This window comes from Labrus mixtus, chromosome 8 (genome assembly GCF_963584025.1).
Source record: "Labrus mixtus chromosome 8, fLabMix1.1, whole genome shotgun sequence".
Classification (NCBI taxonomy): Eukaryota; Metazoa; Chordata; class Actinopteri; order Labriformes; family Labridae; genus Labrus; species Labrus mixtus.
The window spans coordinates 17322306-17340942 of NC_083619.1; the positions used below are offsets into that span (position 1 = coordinate 17322306).

Sequence of the window (18637 nt, forward strand, 5' to 3'; positions counted from 1 at the left end):
ACTTTCCAACGTGTTAGCTTTGTGACTTTAAAAAGACAAAGAAAGCTTGAAAGAGATATATTTTGGCTGGCATGCTGCCCTATTCCACCCTTTACTATTTAATGGAATCGCGTATAAGATCGCATTAAAGCCTCTTCAGTTGGTTTGTTAATGGCAAGTTATAAAATAATTATCAAGATGAATAATTCAAGTTGTCTTGTGTTTTTTAGATGAGACGCATTTTCAAGTGTGACTATCTAGAGAATTAGCCTGCACACTATTTGCTGGTTTAATTACACTGCAGTATTGTATTCAGTATAACGTAGTTGTAAAAACAGTATGTTCTGAAAATAAAAAAAACAACCTTTCATGCTTTATGAAGGCTGAAAGCATCAGAGCGATAAAAGGTTTTACCTGGCAACAATCCTGGCCATTAGTCTCCCGGTTATTAATGAGAAATACTTTAGCTCATAAATATCCTGTCCACAGCTGGGGATACATGCTGTGTTTTTCGCCCATTTATCCTCCAGCCTTATATTAAAAAGCAGTTTCCAAAGTTATGTTGATGATAAACAGCTTTGCGCCTTTCGGTTAACCAAACTTTGATGAAGATGGTAGTGTTGTAGTCGAGACCACACTAACCAAGACCAAGACATACCCCGAGACCAGAGTGCTCCTAGACCGCCACAAGACAAAGACATTTCAGGATCGAGACCTAGTCAAGACCAAGAGCAAGTCCAAGGTAGGGCGAGGCCAAGACAAAGAACAAGACCATGAATATGACTGAAATCAAACTACAAATAAATTAAAGTTATTCATTCTTTTAGAAAGTGGGCGTTCTCCTTCTAATCACAGTGATGATGTGGAAAATAACCTTTCAGTGGTGGTCTTGACCGGTCTTGATTTAAAATCCGGAGTCCGCCCAGTCTGAGGCCGAGACAAGACCCAGTAAAATTGATTCTGAGACGATACCGAGACCTTTAAAGTGGTCTTGAGACCAAGACAGATTTCAAGTACTCACTAGAAGATGGGGACTTAAATGCCTAAACTGTCTGCATTTGAACTCCTGAATCAGATATACAGTAGAAATTGTCTTTCACTTCAGTTGGAATGAACATGTGCCGAGAGTTTTTATTGCTATTATTCGTTTTTTTGCCCAAGACTCTATTTGGTTGCATTATCTCCTCCTCTTCACCTCCATCGACCTGACTGTGTTTCTCTCATTGTAACACAGACAGTGTGGGGCAAACTTTGCTCAAACCCACAAAACATCAATTTAGATTCTAGTGAAGAACCAGACTGTCCAGATGTCAAGGAATACACAGGGAAAATATGAAATATCTGAGACTGTCTTCACCACAAACTCTATGCAGTTGTAAATTGTTTGTCACGATCTACTTTGACATTCAGCACCAAAGTAGGAAATATATGCTATATATACTGTACGTATATAAATAAATCAACCAACAGTAATGAAGCATGCATGTTAAATCTTTCAAACAACTTTGAGTAGAATCTAAGAACATAATCAGTAGTCTTGTACAGACCACTCCCCCCATATTTTAAAAATAATTTATGCCAGTAAATTATCTTCTCCAAAATGTTTCCAACCTCTATCTTTATCTTGCAACTCTGTTTAAATACATGTTACATTTCTTCTCCAGGAATGAATCCTTCAGCAACAAAGGCTCTATTAATACCCCCCTAAAAGAAGCTTTAAATCTGCACAGTGTGATCAATGTGAGTTATTGCTTGGGGGTGATGGAGGTCACTGATAAGAAATGTTATCACACAAGCTGTCATCTGTGGCGGCAATTTGCTGCAGGCCCTGTTAGTAATTAATCACAGGCGCATGGTAATACATTCATCTGATCTTGGGAGGGATTCATCGGGCTGGACAGTGACCCTCGAAAGGTTAACACCCACCCACCCCCCCTCCATGTGTTGGTCATGCTGTGAGACCTGTATTTGCAGGGCAAATGAGGGGCTCCTGTAGTCGATACAAATTGCCATGCACATTTTAAATGAGTTATTGTCCAACAAGACTTTGAATGGGTTCAGGTGTACATTAACAATGTGCAGAAATAGCTTTACCCATACAAGTCATTATATGATAGGAAATGACATCCCTATTAGTTTGATCATATATGGTGTGTTTAATGTTTTACTAAGATATAACTGTCAATTTACAATAAAACAAATGCAGATTTAGACAGCTAGAAATGCCACAGGAACATCAAAAAGGACACCATTGTTTTCTCCAAAAAGGTCACATATGGAGTAATGTATAAAGTCTCGACATATATCACACTATTCAGAAGAATTTAAACCAAACAACATCCATCATTTCATCCCACCTTGTTGTTATCTCTGGTGTTGGGACTTTGATTTGACCTCCTGGTGGAGAAGATGAAAGGTTAGGAGAAAGGAAAGACTGCCAAATGTACTCGCATCGATTTATTCTCCACCATCATTCCTTCACCTGCCACTCACAATGGACGGAGTGATTTCTGGGATGTCGGGGCGGCAATCAATGAGCGAAGAAGAATAGGAAGCCGTGCTTTGGCTGAGTTATAGAAAAAAAGGGAATCTCACCCTCATTTAAATGGAGAAGCATTGAACTGACTTTCACACAGCAAGCAGGGGAACAGCAGGGGGACAGGTGATCCCACATGTAAAGCAAATAGGTCAAGGTTTCCTGTTCGCTGAATTAGATGTGGGCTGTGAGCAGGTCTTAAAATAAAGCACTGTGGCAACACTGTGACAGTGAGCACTAAGGCACTGTCCAGACTGACAAAGCCCACAACCTTATCTTTCATTTCGTTTAGTTTAAAAAGCGAACAAAGACTTTGAATTTACCTCAACCACTGCTGCCACACAATGCTTGATTTTGCTACAATGCACTTAACCCAACATTTTGGATTTAGTTGGCAATATCTTCTCACAAATGTAATATATTTGTGAGAAGATGCTGCACTTGTGCTACACTTTTCGTTATGGAACACAAGTTGATGTGATTTATTTTTAACTCCAGTTAAATCAGGTGTACACTGACATCTATCAGTCAGCTGGCACTTTTTCTGGGAATAAGAGCCATGTGAACCCATCAGAGCATGACAGATTTTCTTTTTTTTTGTGTTCTTCTTCTTTCCAGCCAACTGCATGAGATATAAGGGTCAACTCCTGTGTTTTCCAGCCTAAACATTATCATTTGCTGCTCTATATGCGCACCACTCGCTGTCCACTGACTGTGTTGTTATATGTAGCGAGACTCCTGATAGGACCCTGTTGATCCAGGACTGACAGCAAATCAATGAATTGTATTCCCTGAGCATCGGTGTTGTTGGATATAAAAAAAATGTCTTTTGAGCTCAGTCTTAGAACATGAAATAGATCTCCATGTAAAGGGGTGTCGGTGTGGTTTAACTTCTCCACACTTTGGTATAAATAAACAACAAAGCGGTCACAGGGCTTAGTAAGAGATTTGCTGCTGTGCGGTATTGGATTTTTGGAGACCACAGTGGGTATATTTATTCAAAGATAATGAAGTGGTATTCCATGTGCTCTCTTAAACATGCAATGAATGCTCTTTTTACATTCCCACTTTGTGATAAAGAGCCTCAGGGGCTGATGGACAGGTCTGCTTTGCAATGTTATGTGCATAATACATTAAATAAAAAGCAGAAAATAGTGCTTAATTATATTAGTGATGTTTATGTCCGATAATTCCATCTAAAGTCCAATAATCCCTGTTTTTGATTTTTGCATCGGAATCTAAACTTATGGCTTTAAAACTTTGTAAGTATCCTCATCAATATGCAAATCTGTGTTATGGCCATTGAGCTCAGAGGGCTGAGGAGGTTGAGATTTGGCTGCATGCTATGTATCTGCAGCACCAACCTTTGGCTCATCCTGTTCTGACACCTACAGTGTCAAAACATTCCCTGCAGTCGAATGTGCAGCGGGCCAATTAAATTCCTCGCTAAGACTGCATGGTTATCAGAGCATAACCTCTGTGTGAGTCTGCGTTTTGTAGTCAGCCGAAGTCTCCCTCTGAACCCAGCCGAGGGATTGGCGGCAAGGCAAAAGCAGCAGCTCCCCACAGAAGGTGGTCTGATCAGCCTTATAGATCTTCTCTACGGGGGGGGGGGGGTTACACACCGAGAGCCGGTGTGAGCCTCCATCTTTGCTCCGGCTTCATACCTCACATCAGTCCCCAAAACCAACTGACAAACACCCACGTGACAGATGTCTGGCGTCTTTGTGTGTGAGTGTGTGTCAGGCACTCTGGCTCTCTTCTCTAACTCTTTATCTACCTTCTTTACCCCCCCCCCCCCTCTACCTGTCTAACCTTGTGTATCTTCAAGCCCAGAAAACTTGCCCTCTGCTGATCCTCATCTGTTAAATTGTTGTTTTTTTAGCAGTTAAATGTGAGCAGTCGGTGATACATGACAGTAGAATTCTGCACAGGGCTCTCTTTGATTATGATAACTACAGAAGAAAACACTTTATCAGGCACCTTTTTTTTCCCTCTTTCTGTCAGATAAATGTAACAGGGCCACTGTGCTAATGTGTGGCACTTCTGACAAACAACAACGTCACACTGAGGCTTTTAGTCAGACAGGAACATCTTGTGACAAACCTTTCTTTCCCCCATGCCACCAACAACACCCTTCAGAGATCGCAAGTATTGCCTGTAATCTTTTATTTTCCGCTCTTTTGTTTTTTTTTTAAGAGTGTTTTTCATTAAAAGGATTATTTGACATGCAATAGTTGCAGAAGTGGTTTCACACCAGCAAGACTAAGAAAAGCTGTGAATTTCTCTCAGCACATTGTTCAAAGCCTAACCACCTAACCTCAGAGTGTGAATTGGAGTGAACCTCAGTGGGGATGAACAGTAACTAGCAAAGTGGTTATTTATGGATCCTGCAATAAGATGACCTCTGGTTTATTGAACTTCAGTACATATGCTCAAACGACAAACATAAGCAGATATATTCCAATACAGTCCCTTGATGCAGTTCAGAGGTGTGCCTGTGGAGATGAATAGGCCTCGGTAGCGGTCAACCCCAGCCGTTCACTCGTTTCAGTAATGAGTCAGAGAGGCTCTCCCTGTGGTGTACACTTGATGGTGAACAGCTTCGACCTCCAACGTTCTGTCTTGTTAGAAGAAATGAGACAAAAGTCCAGCTTTCATCTTGCGCTGTTTGTGCCGTTCCTATATATATTTTTGACGTTAACTGTTTGCAGTGAAAAACAAGTCAACACAGAAAATAAATGGAAGTTACTGTAAATAAAAAAATAAAAACAAATCTGACAGTAAGTTTTACCCTCTACTTTGTCGGTCTAGGCTTTTAAAACTATGCGTCACTCACTGTCCACAGAACACGGTGCAAAAGCAAGCTACTGTCACTTTAACCCAGGGGGAATAATAACATATTTATTCTCACAGTGATTAAAAGGATGATTCCACTAATTGGCTTTTCAGAGATACAGCGATGTCTGATCTGTGTTATGATTACTGCATTCGATTTATTATCCTGTTGTGTTAAGCTTCTGTTTGTATTATTATTTTTTTTTTTAATAAATTTATCTTTTTGATCTTGTCTCTTGCTGGGCTGATTGGCACCAATGACATGTTGTGTTGTTCAAACGATGACAATAAAATGTCTTGTGTTTTTTTTTAAATCTCACTCAAAAATCATAAAAATGTTTTTTTTTAAACGTAGAAAGCAGCAAATCTGATTAGAAATCATTAATCTATCTGTATCTGCATCTCTAAATGAAACAAAGAAAGCGTAATAGGATATACACATGACAGATTGATATTTACACTGTACAGAGGTATTCCAGTGTCTGTAATCACGGATTTAATCGAAGGAGTTAATTTAGCATTTCGACACACATTCTCTTTCCTCTATTTATCACTCGAATCCTTTTGACTAATTAAGAAGCAGATGTCTTGCTCAGGCTCTCTGCTGTTTAACAGATTTCTCTCATTAATATGTGAGCTGCTCATTTCAATGGAGTGTGAAAAATATGGACAGCGACTCCAGGAAGAAAAACAACACCTCAAACACTGAGTAACAAGTGATTTCAGCCTCAGCGAAGGTAATTAAAAAAAAAAAACAACAGGTATAGTATGTTCTAACAAATGATGCTTCCAGTATTAAGTGTTGTAATTGTATTAATGTATTTTAAACCTTTAATAGCAGTTAATGTGATTAAATCCAGAGTTGTTTTGCATTATTTATTACTGATCTGTCATGCATCATTTGTTACGGCAAACAAGCTTCACTCACTCAGTGCTCTTTGGATGTTGATATGTGATATTTGTGTGTTTTGTGCTGTGCTGTCATTCATGTGAGCTGTGTGCGCACTGATGCTTTTGTACACGACTGAAGCGCCAAAAGGATAAATAAAGATATTTGAATTTGAATTGAAATAACGAAGATGTACCTCAATGTTTTTTGCAATCTCGGGACCCATGGCTATTGTCCGACGACATTTTATATCACTCGGAACCATGGCTATCTTTTTGGCAAGTAGTCAGGGATTAGCCTTTAACAACTTATTTTCAGGTCATCCTTACTTTAGACTTACTGCAATGTTTACAGTCTAATCAATGACGTGAGAAGCAACCACGTGTTCGGATTAACAGCGACGTATTCATTGTAATAGAAGTTAAATTGTTCTCTTTTTTTTTATACACTTTTTGTTTTGTTTAATGAAAGCTTTTCCTTGCAAGTGTTTTCACACACTTGCTCATTGGTGGATTCATTTTTGGTCACTCTAAAGATTATAGAGAAGAGTACAGCACAGTCCTGCCCTTTATGTAGTACCATTGAATCACTTTTATTTTGATTTGGAGCTATATGAATAGAAATTTGATTGGTTGATGTAAACTCTTTGTCACTGTGATTTATTCTGTTCTGAATCATTTTAAAGATGGATTTTAATCGTTTTAAGAGTGAGTTTTTAAATAGTCCATCATTCATCTTGAGTGTTTCGGAGGAGGTGATCAGATTCTATCTCACTCAAGTAATAACATGCATGCAGGTGTGTTGACAAGTCTGATCTTGTTAAATAAGTCTGATCTTGTTAGATAAGTGACGCCTTATATCAGCAAAGGTGACTAAGAGCACGTGGTAACTATACAGTCTGTTGTATGCCACAGGAAAGTGTGACGAGTCACCTGCCTCAGATTGTCTCATCACTTCACTCTAACAGGGCTGTCGTGCCTTCACAGCTTAATTGAAGTGATTTCAGGTGTTTGGTTACACATGTGACAGACAACGGAAAGTGTCTTGACTGAAATCCACCACCTTCTATAAATACTCCTCCCCCAGCTGCCCCCGCAGCCTGTGCTTTAACTCAGAGAAGAGGTAAGTGTGACACCTAGTGGCCCTAAAAGAAATAACATGTTGTATTTTTAACCTCCTTTCATGAAGAAAGTGCATGTTTATCATCTCTGATCAGTGACACGAGAGTGTTAACAAAGCATAATTACGGTTCTTTCATGAATCCATCATGGTCATTTGAATAAGACCTTTTGCATGCAGAAACATGCCCACTCAATGACTCAATTATTCAAAACCTAACCTTAATTCCAGATATACATGACCTGGTTTCTGCTTTCCAAGCCAAGAAAAGAAAATGACTTTGTCATGTGTGTTGATTGCAGCTAAAAAAATATCTTGCACTTGTCATTTAAAACCATAAATCCTGAGGCCAAAGTCAACAGGGGGTTAAAACGTTTCTGTGCTCCACGATCTTGGCAGCTGAAAGGCACACACTCCATATTGAACTCCGATGGAGCCAAGTGTCCTCAGACTCTCTGGTGGAGGCTGAAAAAAAAAAAAAAACACAGCCTATCTGAAGAGATTGTTTTCACAGTATGCCGAAAACTAATTACAAGCAATAAATTAATTTCACGCTACTGCTTTGGAATTAATTGCATCTTCACAGAAGTGACTGGAAGTGATGGCTCAAGCAGCTCTGATAAGGGCGGACACACAAACGGGTCTATTGAATTATAGGGCTTATCACGGTCATTGCTTTACATAAGGATGGCCGTGATAATCCGTGAAGAAATTATCTAAAACTCAGTTTTGTTGTCCTTTAATTTGCAGCTAAGGTATTTTGGTTGTGCTGCTCCCCATTACACACTCAAACACACACCAACACCATATATTGTAACAACTGAGCTTGCTGTTTGGTGCTGTAGCTCTATACAAGGTTATTAGTTTTCCACCTTCTTCAATCTAAATTAAATTCTACGTAGCCTAATATAAGACTGAGGCCAAATAAGGCGTCTCTGTCAAAATCTTTCCTCTTTGCTCCTCACTTTGGACTCACATGATACATTTCACACCCGTTGAGTAGAATGCAGCTATAAATAAACTTTGAGCCAGATACTTTTTTTTTTGCTGTGGAAGTTTTCCTAGGTCTTAATGCTCTGTCATGTCATCACTGTGACCAGTCTGTTAGTCAGATATTCCCTTACAGCACAACAGGGAGCACACTCTCACTTTTACATCATGCTAAATATCTGGCTCAGGGTTAAATACAGAGCAGGAAATTCTTTATAAAAAAAGAGCATGTACTAAAGAGTTGGGCTCATTGCAGCTTTTCATGCCAGGTTTTGAGTGTACCAGTCATACACAAAGGCCTTTATTTCTGCAGAGAATCCTAATTAATAGGAAAAAAGACTGTTTATTGTTGAAAAAGGGGGTAATAGAAAGTCCCTCACTGTGCTTGGAGTGGAGATATTTTGGGTTAACTGCTTTCTTTCATTATTTTTAAGTTAAGTGACTTTTCAAGATTCTCCTAATTGGCCCCGGTGGGATTTATGAGCAAGAACCTTTGATGTTCACATCTCGTTCACATCCTCCTATAATAGTGACAGTGTTATTGTAATCTGTGCAGATAACATTGTTGTATTTTTTAACAAGATTCCAGCGTTTGATCGCCTGAGAAGACGATTTCATTCCAAGATTTAATCCCCTCTCCTCCTCGCTCTCTGCTGTCATCTTTGATACTCATCACCACAATCACATGACAGATGGTCTTTTCTCAACCTTATAATTATATTTCCAGGTTCACATTTGGAATTCATCACAATAATGCATGTTGTGTGCATCGTCCTCACAAAGGTTGGTGTATTATTAGCTTTTTTTTGTACTGTCTATAAATTAGTAATCCATCGGCATGAGCATCACAAAGTCATTGGGGATTTCAATTTGTATTTCCATACATTTGTTACACAGCATTATTTATTCATGGAGGTATATGCATAAAGTAACTAAGCTTGTTAGCTACAGAATTCTAAAAAAATAAAAATAAAAAATCATCAATAATTCATCCAGTGACGATGATTGGACACTACAATGAACTTCATCCTATACTGGAAAAGCCGTTTCAAAGACGACAGCTAAGAAATGACTGTTAACAAAATACAGCACAGTTATAGTGAAGCTCGAATTTGGGTCAGCTTTAGCACTACTGGCACTGATAAAACTGGATACTCTGCCTAAAAGTGCACCAACTTGCTCTGCAGCAGAGGTAAACATTTGCTAATAGGTGGAACATTGTGTAATCTAAGTGCCACACCCAGTAAATCATTCACCAGAGTACTCACAGACCGGGCACAATGAACAACTGTGTCTTCTCCAGTGTCCCCTGCTACCTTTTTGTATAGTACAAGGAAGCTTTGTTTTTTCATTTTACCTGTTCATGTTTATATAAAATGATACTGTAACATGAAATGTCAGTTGTCAGCTAAACCTTTAGTGCATAGGCTTAGGCTACTGATTTACTCGGAAATGCTTTATCCTGTAAAAGAAAGATCTCCTTAAGATTACTTACTTACTTAGAAATTACACGTGAATGGGAGTGTCTGATTCCCTTTAATTAGCTTACTCAAGGACATTTCATAATTAAAACAAGTCAATTTCTTGTTTGTGGGTCATTATTGTATTCAGACAGTTACAGGCTGTGCCAGTAACACCTCACTCCTCCCTTTCACGCCCTTGTGCTGACTTTGACAGGATTACTGTCTGAATGGTGCAACAACCTCTGTGATACTGCGAGCTAAAGCTACGCCCAACGCGCTCGAGAGTTGCTCTGGAATGTGTTTGCACAGATAATTACTGTGTGATTTGGAAAACCAGGAGAAGACAGTCAACAAACATTTCATTTGAAATGAACCACTTTGGATGTGAAATGTGTCCTGAAAAAAGTATTTTTGTCTTTTTTTTTTAATGTTATTTATTTTTCTTTCTTTAAAAAATATATACAAAAATTTTAATTTTGCTAACATTGAAAAATTACTCAAACAAATATTTATGGTGAGAAAAGACTATCAACAATACCATCAAATTACCCATACTTATCGATCACACACCCTCCACTTCACTTATATAACAACTACCATCACGAAAAACCAGCCTCTGCAACCCTCTAAAAGGATAAGCAGGTACAGCTGATGTATGTAGGGTTAAAAAAACAACAACTCTAAAGGCAAGCAATACATCATACACAACACAAACTATGTACAACTCACTGTATATGCATAGTTTTCAGTGCAAAAGACTTTTACCAAAATAGCGGGGTTGGGGGGGGGGGGGGGGGGGGAGAGTACAACAATAAGCAATAGCAGAGCAGTGCGCACACATTGACGCCACCTGCTTGTTCTTTTTCTTATTCATGTTCAGGGGCAAACCAAGCATTCAGATCCCAGGCCTCTCTACATCCTGTCCTGTGGAAAATAAACACCCTTATTTCTGGGCTTCATTGTTCATGTCTTATTGCAGACCTCTGCCAGACTTTTGAACTTTGGTCCGAGAGTGTTTATGAAGTCAAGGTTATCATTGTCTCCGTAGTCACTGCAGCATCCCACAGAACCGGCCTGAGAGCCGACCCCCTCGTACCCGTAGGAGTGTATGATGTCTTCAGCAAACCGTCCGTCGTCCTCCACTCCCAGATAGGGCAGTTTCTGCAAGACAGGGATGAAGGGGAGAGGAAGTGAGTTATTACCTGACGTTGCTATGAGCGGGCTCAATACAACACCATGTGATATAACAAAGCAAGGATATGAGTGGCAGTCTGATATTACACTGAAAACAAACACCTCGCCAACAAGTTAGAAAAAAAAATATGTCTCAGAAAGAAGTTAAGAAATATTAAAGTGTACCGAGGATACTATCATGGCTTAGAGAACATGATTATATTACACATGAGGCTTTCCTAAGCTCTTACAGACAACAGTTATTAAACCTCAGAGAAAAAAGTGTACACATGAAGACATACTTCATTTCTACCACTTTTTCTGCCAGCTTCAAATCTAAGACATCTTTTTTTGTCCTATTAAATACATTAAAAACAACAAGAGAACTAATTGAAATAACTATAAAGCAACTTTACCTGTTGTAGGTAGCGTCCATTTGTTTGCCAGGTTTGAAGAAAAGATGAGTCCTGGGTGAGGAACTTGTTGTCGAAGCCCATACCACTACCAAGCATCTGACCCCCGTTGTACTGTGAGCCATACTGGCTATCATAATGGCCAGAATAAAACTCGTTTGTTTTGACACCGGACGTATACATCCCATTGTCTTGTGTGTTCATGCCTCCCATGTTGCTGTTGCTATTGGTCCCCTGCCATCCTGCATTCAGCCCCTTGACTGAGCCCTTCACTGCTGTATCGTTAATAATGGTTGGAACATTAATGAAACTTGCATCCTGTAGAGCAAAAACAAAAAACAGCAATCAAGCACTGTAAAAACGTGATGAAAATGAAGGGGGGGATATAAAAATATATTTTTATATATATAAAAATATATTTTTATATGCTAAGATATGAGCCAAGGCACTGTTTTCATTATTATGTCCTCACCACTTCCTCCCCTGGGGCCTCAGTGTTTGATTTAAGCAGGATTCCTCCGCTATCTCCCACATCCTCAAGCTCCATCTTCTCTCTCTTTGTCGCACAGAAGAAGGTGAGGAGTAGGCCTGTGACAACAATGCAAGAATATCAGAAATTAGTGCATACAACAAGTGTATTTATGATACACAGCTCTGCAGGTTTGGAGAGGAGCATCATCTGAGTTAGCATAAAGGCATTATACAATGTATAATACTACATCTGTACCTAATACACTATGCATAATTCAGTGACAAACCCGCTTACTTTCTATCACTCTTCTTGAGCTTTTACACATGCATGAGGTCAAAATTCCTGTTTCTTATCTACACAATTCTGCTTGCAAAAAGTATACTGTAACAGTGGGGGTACTCACAGAGCAGAAGGAGGAGGGCCAGCGGCAACAGCAGAGCCAGTAAAGCCAGTGGCCCAAATGACACAGAGCTCTGCTTGGCCAAGCAGACGCCGTTCTTGCACTGACAAATCCTTACTTTGGCTATCTGTGTTTCGCCAAAGCCCTGCAGATCTTTAACCTCCACAGGAACATTGTGTATCCCTGTAGGAAGGTGTTTCAGGTGCTTCAAAGTAGCTGCTGTGTCTAAGGAGGAAAAACACATGTTCAAATTCTGAGGAGATTTCAGTTGTCCAAGAAATAACAATGCTTTGCAAAACACGTTAAACTTGAGTAAGCAATACAATATAAAAACAAGATAATAAGAGTATGCAATATTCCATCTCAGTGCTTCAAAATCTGTCTTACAAATCAACATGTATCTTTCATGTCCCTTGCACATACCAGGTAGAAACATACAGATAAAATGACTGACAACAATTATTGTCCAAAATAAGATTATCATATTAATATATCCTATCAACACATTTGTTGCCCATAAGATTTATGTAAACAGCACTTAAGATACAGTGTCAGCATTGGACACAGGTTAGTTATTCAATTGAAAATGTCTCTCAGGATATCATTACTAACTCAAGAATTTTCCCGTTTGTATTCCTCTAAAAAATAGAGACCATTAAACATTTTCCAATGCTGGAAAGAAACATATTAAGAAGTACCATTTCTAAGAAGAAAATCAAGAAACCTGTACTGTGCAGGATTTTTTTCCATTGTCTGGAACTTAACTTTACCTCATCATTTCAGGGTATATCATGTAGTTTGTGTCCTGCATTATCATTTGAAAGATGTATTTACAGACCATAAACAAAGCTGTTTAAATATGATAAATTCTTGTAGTTAACTGCCCAGCTGCATTAAAAGACCTACAAGCTACGACATGAAAAGAGTACTTAGATGTGTCAGCATAAATAATAAAGATCCATTAATGTTAAATGTTTTAAAACTAACTGGAGTCAGTCAACACTACGTACATTTTGATGATGATATTTCATTATTTTAGTAAAGTAGGATTTTTAAAACAGGACTTTAAGTTGAAATAAAGATGATTTAAAGTTGTGTTTTGCTTTATTCACTTCAATAAATCATGTGAATTATTTTTCTACCACTGCTAATTTTGGTATCAGCATCAAAATCATATCAGTCCTGCTGCTGGGTTTGTTTGCTTGCCAAGAAATACATCTGTTGCAAGTTTCACTGAGTTAATAAAAAAAAAAACATGTTCATGAGACTGTAAACTCATGACTAGAAACCTGATTCTCCTATAAAAATGATTCTACTAAACTACATGCACATATAGAGCAAATAGGTACCTACCATTATAGTGTGACAATTGCCATTTGCCATCATTATTTTGTGGCAAACTAAAGGTGAAGGGGGAAGAAAAGGGGGGCTGGTCTTTGTCTTCAGCCGGAACCAGCACGGAGCCCATCTCTCCCTCCCTCTCACACAACACCAGCTCGCCACTGGGGAGTGTCGGCTTGTTGTCGTTGTCATCTTCCACCATAATGATAACTTTTCCTGTGCTTTTCTTGTTGCCTGAAACACATTAGAATTTCATTAGTATTTCTGTTGAACAACATGAGGGCAAGCCAAAATTCAAATTCTGACAGGATTCTTGGAGAGGATCCCAAAGTTCACTGTAATACCACAGAACTGTGAGTCATTTCCAATGACTAGTCACATCACATCTCGTCAACAGGTGTTCTCAGGTTAAGACAAAGCCGGGAGAAGTTTGTTCAGACAGATACTGGTGAGGGTGGGGCTGGACTTCTTAATGACATTTGGCTCCGGTATCAATGCCATCAAATGGTTTGAGGTTAAATGACAAGTACTCTAAGGCATCTTTTATGATATGACATGCAGACGAGACACTTTTCCACACCAAAACTTCCTTTGTAACGACATGATGAATAATTTGCCTAACCCAACAGAGCCAGCCAGTTTTTAAACAGGTTGGAAATGTGAGCGAAGAACCCCGACTCTGTGTCAAAGCCTGTGTTTTATGATTCAGTGATGTTGCAATAAGGTTCAGCCACGTTATGGAAGCATTGGAGATACAATTCTATTATACCTCTTTTGTGATATAACTAACCCTCTTGATTTCTGCCTGTTTGCTCAAAGAGGAAATAGAAAAGAGAAGTGCAGCATTTACAACAAGCTACTTACTAGCATCAACAGCTGTGACGGTGATGTTGTATTCTCCATCCTTAACAAAGTGTGATTCTCTGTCAATGGTGTTTGCAACTCTCAGCTCCCCGTTATCTTTGTTCACAGTGATCCAGGAGGCGGGATCTGTACCTTTGAAGTACCTGAGAAATAATGAGACAAGTGCTTGTGTATTAGTATAACATCCCTGGATTTTGCAGTGAAAGTCTGCCCTCTAGTGTTTAAGAGGAGTAACCGAAACTTATGTTGGGATTTTCTGAACAACACATTTCTTTTAGTCTAATGTAAATTAGATTGTTTACTTAATGCCGTCGCTGATCTTGGTCTCTGGATCCAATGCTGTGTAAGTTCCTATCAGTGTGCCATTTGGTGTGTTCTCTTTGACGGTGTAGCGGACTGTAGGAGCTGTGAATTCTGGGCCCTCATCGACATTTTTGACCGCTACATTCACAGGGATGGACTGCCACGTAGCCGTGGTGCCTTGTAGGTCAGCTACATTACGTGCCATAATCTCAAGATCAACTTTTGAAGACTTTTCATAATCCAAGGGCTGTAACAACAGGAAGAGAGTTCATTGTAAATACAAGTCTTTTGTCAGTGCTGTGTTAAGTTTCCATTACAACAAAGTCTCTACATCATATTTAAAAGTAATATTATTTCTTCTTTATTCTAATAATGATAATAACGTGGGGTCTTACCTTTGTGACATACAAAAGGCCTTCATTTGTTTTGGGGTCGGTGTCAATTCTGAAGTTGCCCTTCTCGTTTCCTTTAGTGATGAGGAATTTTGAAATCCAGTTTGGTGTATTAATTAAATCCTTATCTTCCACGGGAATTCGAAGGATAAGTTTTTCACTTTCATTTTCTGTGACACTGGCTGGATACTGAAAGAAGGGGTGGGGGAGGGGGGAAGTTCTTCACTTACAAGACAGCAACATTTTTAATTTAAACAGTTAAAAAAAAAAAAAAACCCACTGCTTTACAGTGTATTTTTTGTAAACTATGCAGTTTAAATTTGATTGTCACAAATCATTAAGATATTATCTGAAGCGCATCATTGCACATCACTTACGGAGGATTTAGTAAAAGTTGGTGGGTTGTCGTTGACATCAGTCAGAGTAATTGTTGCTGTTCCTGTGCTGAATAGACCACTGTCTGCACCTTCCATATCTTTAATCTGTACTACCACTGTGTGCTTGTCCTTCACCTAAAGATTAAGTATGACAAAAGAAAACAACATTTAAAACCAGGATAGTGCATTTGTATCATCCATTTTCAATTTTTTCACATTGGAGTAAAATATGAATATATTAGTGCTTACCTCTCTGTCCAGGGTGTTAGTTTTTGTGGTGATGACGCCTGTCTCTGGGTTGATGGCAAACAGGTCTAAGCCAGTGATGAGAGTGTATCTGACTTTGACGTGAAGGCTTCCTTCTTTGTCTCTGTCCGTAGCATTCACCATCCCCACAATTGAACCTGTGGTGTCATTGAGTTAATTATACTCCACCTTGAAGTCACATTCTGTAAAATGACAGCTTTGTATTTCATATTCCTTACCTATTTTGCTTTTCTCTGGCACAGTGAACTCCAGACGGTCTTTGAATTCTGGAGCATTGTCATTCACATCATCAACGAGTATTTGTATGTCTAAAGGTAAGTCTGTCTCTACATTTGTGAATTTGTTGAAAACTCTGGTCGTTATCTGTGAAGAATGGCGTCGAGTTAACAAGGTTGACGCAAAGAAAATGCAAAGTATATCAAATGAAGATTCACAGTCAGATTGTGAATTAAAATATGTAAGGTTATCTTCACTTTAATATCAAATTCTAGCAGTCAAAGAAACAAAATGAACAGTATGGCTTCACACTTATTCCAAAACTTAATATTTGAATCATCTAAAGATTTGGATTTCAACTTTTGATTTATATTTCTTAGTTTTATGTGAAAGAACATCCAATTAAATATTAAAAATGCAAAATAACAAGAGTCTTTCAAATTATTTGGAACATTAGTATATTGTTTATTCCAGGCTCATTTCACACTTACCACAAACTTTGGGTTCACCTCACGATCCACTTTCTTGTGCACAGTCAACATCCCAGTATTCGAATCAAGAGAGAACACTCCCAGTGGAGGCATATCCACACCTGGTCCAGTGAAGGTGTAAAACACTTGCTGATCACTTGCCGTGTCTGACACAATCTAGAACAAAAACACAAATCATTTTGGCTTTTCGAGTCAAGGAAACACTTTGGAAACAGGTAAAAGAGGACAAAAATGAGAGGCACATTCCAAAAGGCGATCTCGAAATGCAGGTGAGAACAAAGCACAGGAATTAATCATTGCGAAGAGTCAGCCAAAACTCCTCTAAGAACAAGGTGTGTCTGGGTGTGGGAATAAAATAATCTCGGGGGAAAAAGCTTGCAAGTACAGCAAAGGGGGAAAGGAAGAGAAGTCGAGGATTTAAATCATGAATAAAGCTATGAAGAATTATTAGTCATTTAGTGTAATGCTTATTACATAAAATGCAGTGTCAAAGAAGCTTTTATTGTATAGATTAGGATTACCTTTTCAATCTCTTTAGGATAAGGGCCAACATCATTCTCCAATATGTTGAAGGGAGGTGGGCTCCAACGCCTTTTGATGCGCTTCAGAAAGACTTGGTCTGTCTGCTGTAACATGCAGGAAAATCCATCAAAAGTCTGACCTTCACATCCATGCCATTAACGCACACGATCATGTTTAAGCTTACCTTCTTTCCTTGCATTGTATTGTCTAAAAGGTGCACTGCAACCATTCTTTGCTGGCCACTGTTGTCTTCAACATACACATAAAATGTCCGCCCTGCTGTGGCTACTGACAGAGTAGCTACAGCTTCGACTGTACCATTACTGTATATTCTCAAACTTTGATCGTATACAGTGAGCTGTATTGACTTGGAGTCGCAGTCGGGAAATTCCACTGAGAATAGAGAGAGGGAAAGGTGTAATATGGTTACATAACAAAGACCATGGTATATTGGAAACAGTTTAAGATGTAATGGAAGAAACTGTTGGGTAAAAAAAAAAAAAAAAAGTTAATGAGGAAATAATTGGTATATTAGCCTACCTGTTGTGATATATTGCCCAGCCGAAATGGTGTGTGGCACGTACACGTCCAGAGAGCTCGGGATGTAACACGACTCCACACCGGACAGGATCTGAAGTAGGAAATCAACCTCCGAGTGAGTTTTAAATATCGAATAAAAGGGCTGTTCATTTAAAGAAATAGGCCCCTTTAATACTAAATAGTTACATTATCCTCCTCAGTACTAATGGGAAATATAATGAAAGTCTAGTGTTATATTTGAAGCGCCAAAAAGTTTTCTTTCAGTAGCCTACAATGCATACACAGGAAAAGAGGAAGCACTTACCAACACCAGGAATATGTTGAAAATTAAAACATTCGCCATTTTTGGAAACCCTTTGGCGGCCTTTGAAGTGCCCTCCACGAGGAAACTGTACTCCAGCGAAAGTTTGACGTCCAGGTAGTGACAGGAGATGGATTGGTGTCGCCGCAAAGAAAAAAAGTTTCAACTGAAGGTACTCGTCTCTTCCGACCACTCGCGCTGTCAGGAGGACTTTGTTCTGAGCGTCAGTGTCAGTCGCTACCGACAGTGAGTCAATAAAAAAGAAGACACACCTTTACTGCCCCACCCAGCCTGTGAACCTCCCTGGGAAGGATCAGCAGGCGAAGCACCTCCAGGGCAGAGCTCACTGCGTGTTGTGTGTTGCTGTCGTGCTGAACAAGTACATTCCTACATGTTGGTAAATATGTGTCGTATCCGCCAGCAGGGGGAGCATTCTTCCTGCTAATTTAATCATTTTCAGACAGTTGCAAAGTACTAAAACAAAGCTTGACACCATATAATTTTCCTTGGAAGACACATTGTTGTACCATCTGAGATTGAACGGCCTATAAAAGCATAAATATGTGAATATTTCTGCTGACTATTGTTTTTATAGGCCACATGCAAAATGCTGCTTTGTTTTAGATCAACTTTTTTTTTTTTTTTTTTTTTTGCATCTGTCCATCCATAAGATAGTCACTTGTTTGTCACTCTTTTTCAAAAGTATCTTTCTGAGAAGCCTCTCCCAAGAGATTGACCCCTGCCTGCTCCT

At 39.0% G+C, this 18637-nt stretch overlaps 1 protein-coding gene across 2 annotated transcripts; it reads right to left on the reverse strand.

The window, feature by feature from the left end:
• Window positions 1-9207: 9207 nt before the first annotated feature.
• dsc2l (desmocollin 2 like) lies at window positions 9208-18195 on the reverse strand. 2 transcript variants are annotated; one of them, XM_061044773.1, is made up of 16 exons: window positions 17890-18195; window positions 17586-17676; window positions 17230-17438; window positions 17045-17146; window positions 16524-16679; window positions 16035-16179; window positions 15799-15953; window positions 15550-15684; window positions 15176-15361; window positions 14780-15027; window positions 14478-14620; window positions 13626-13847; window positions 12276-12497; window positions 11873-11988; window positions 11404-11718; window positions 9208-10975 (listed from the first exon to the last, which is right to left on the reverse strand). In XM_061044773.1, the coding sequence occupies exons 1-16, from the start codon at window positions 17926-17928 to the stop codon at window positions 10778-10780; spliced, it is 2682 nt and encodes an 893-aa protein (XP_060900756.1). In that variant the 5' UTR covers window positions 17929-18195; the 3' UTR covers window positions 9208-10777. The 2 variants fall into 2 exon arrangements, with proteins under 2 accessions (XP_060900756.1, XP_060900755.1); XM_061044772.1 differs by having other exon boundaries at window positions 17045-17149; window positions 17890-18194.
• Between the last annotated feature and the right edge of the window lie 442 nt (window positions 18196-18637).

Coding starts and splice junctions, on each gene's coding strand:
- dsc2l (XM_061044772.1), bottom strand. CDS start 17,928: ATGGCGAATGTTTTAATTTTCAACATATTCCTGGTGTTG. Junction 16,680..17,044: donor ATCCTAAAGAGATTGAAAAG/GTAATCCTAATC, acceptor TTTTTGTTCTAG/ATTGTGTCAGACACGGCAAG. Junction 12,498..13,625: donor GCAATTGTCACACTATAATG/GTAGGTACCTAT, acceptor TTTCCTCCTTAG/ACACAGCAGCTACTTTGAAG.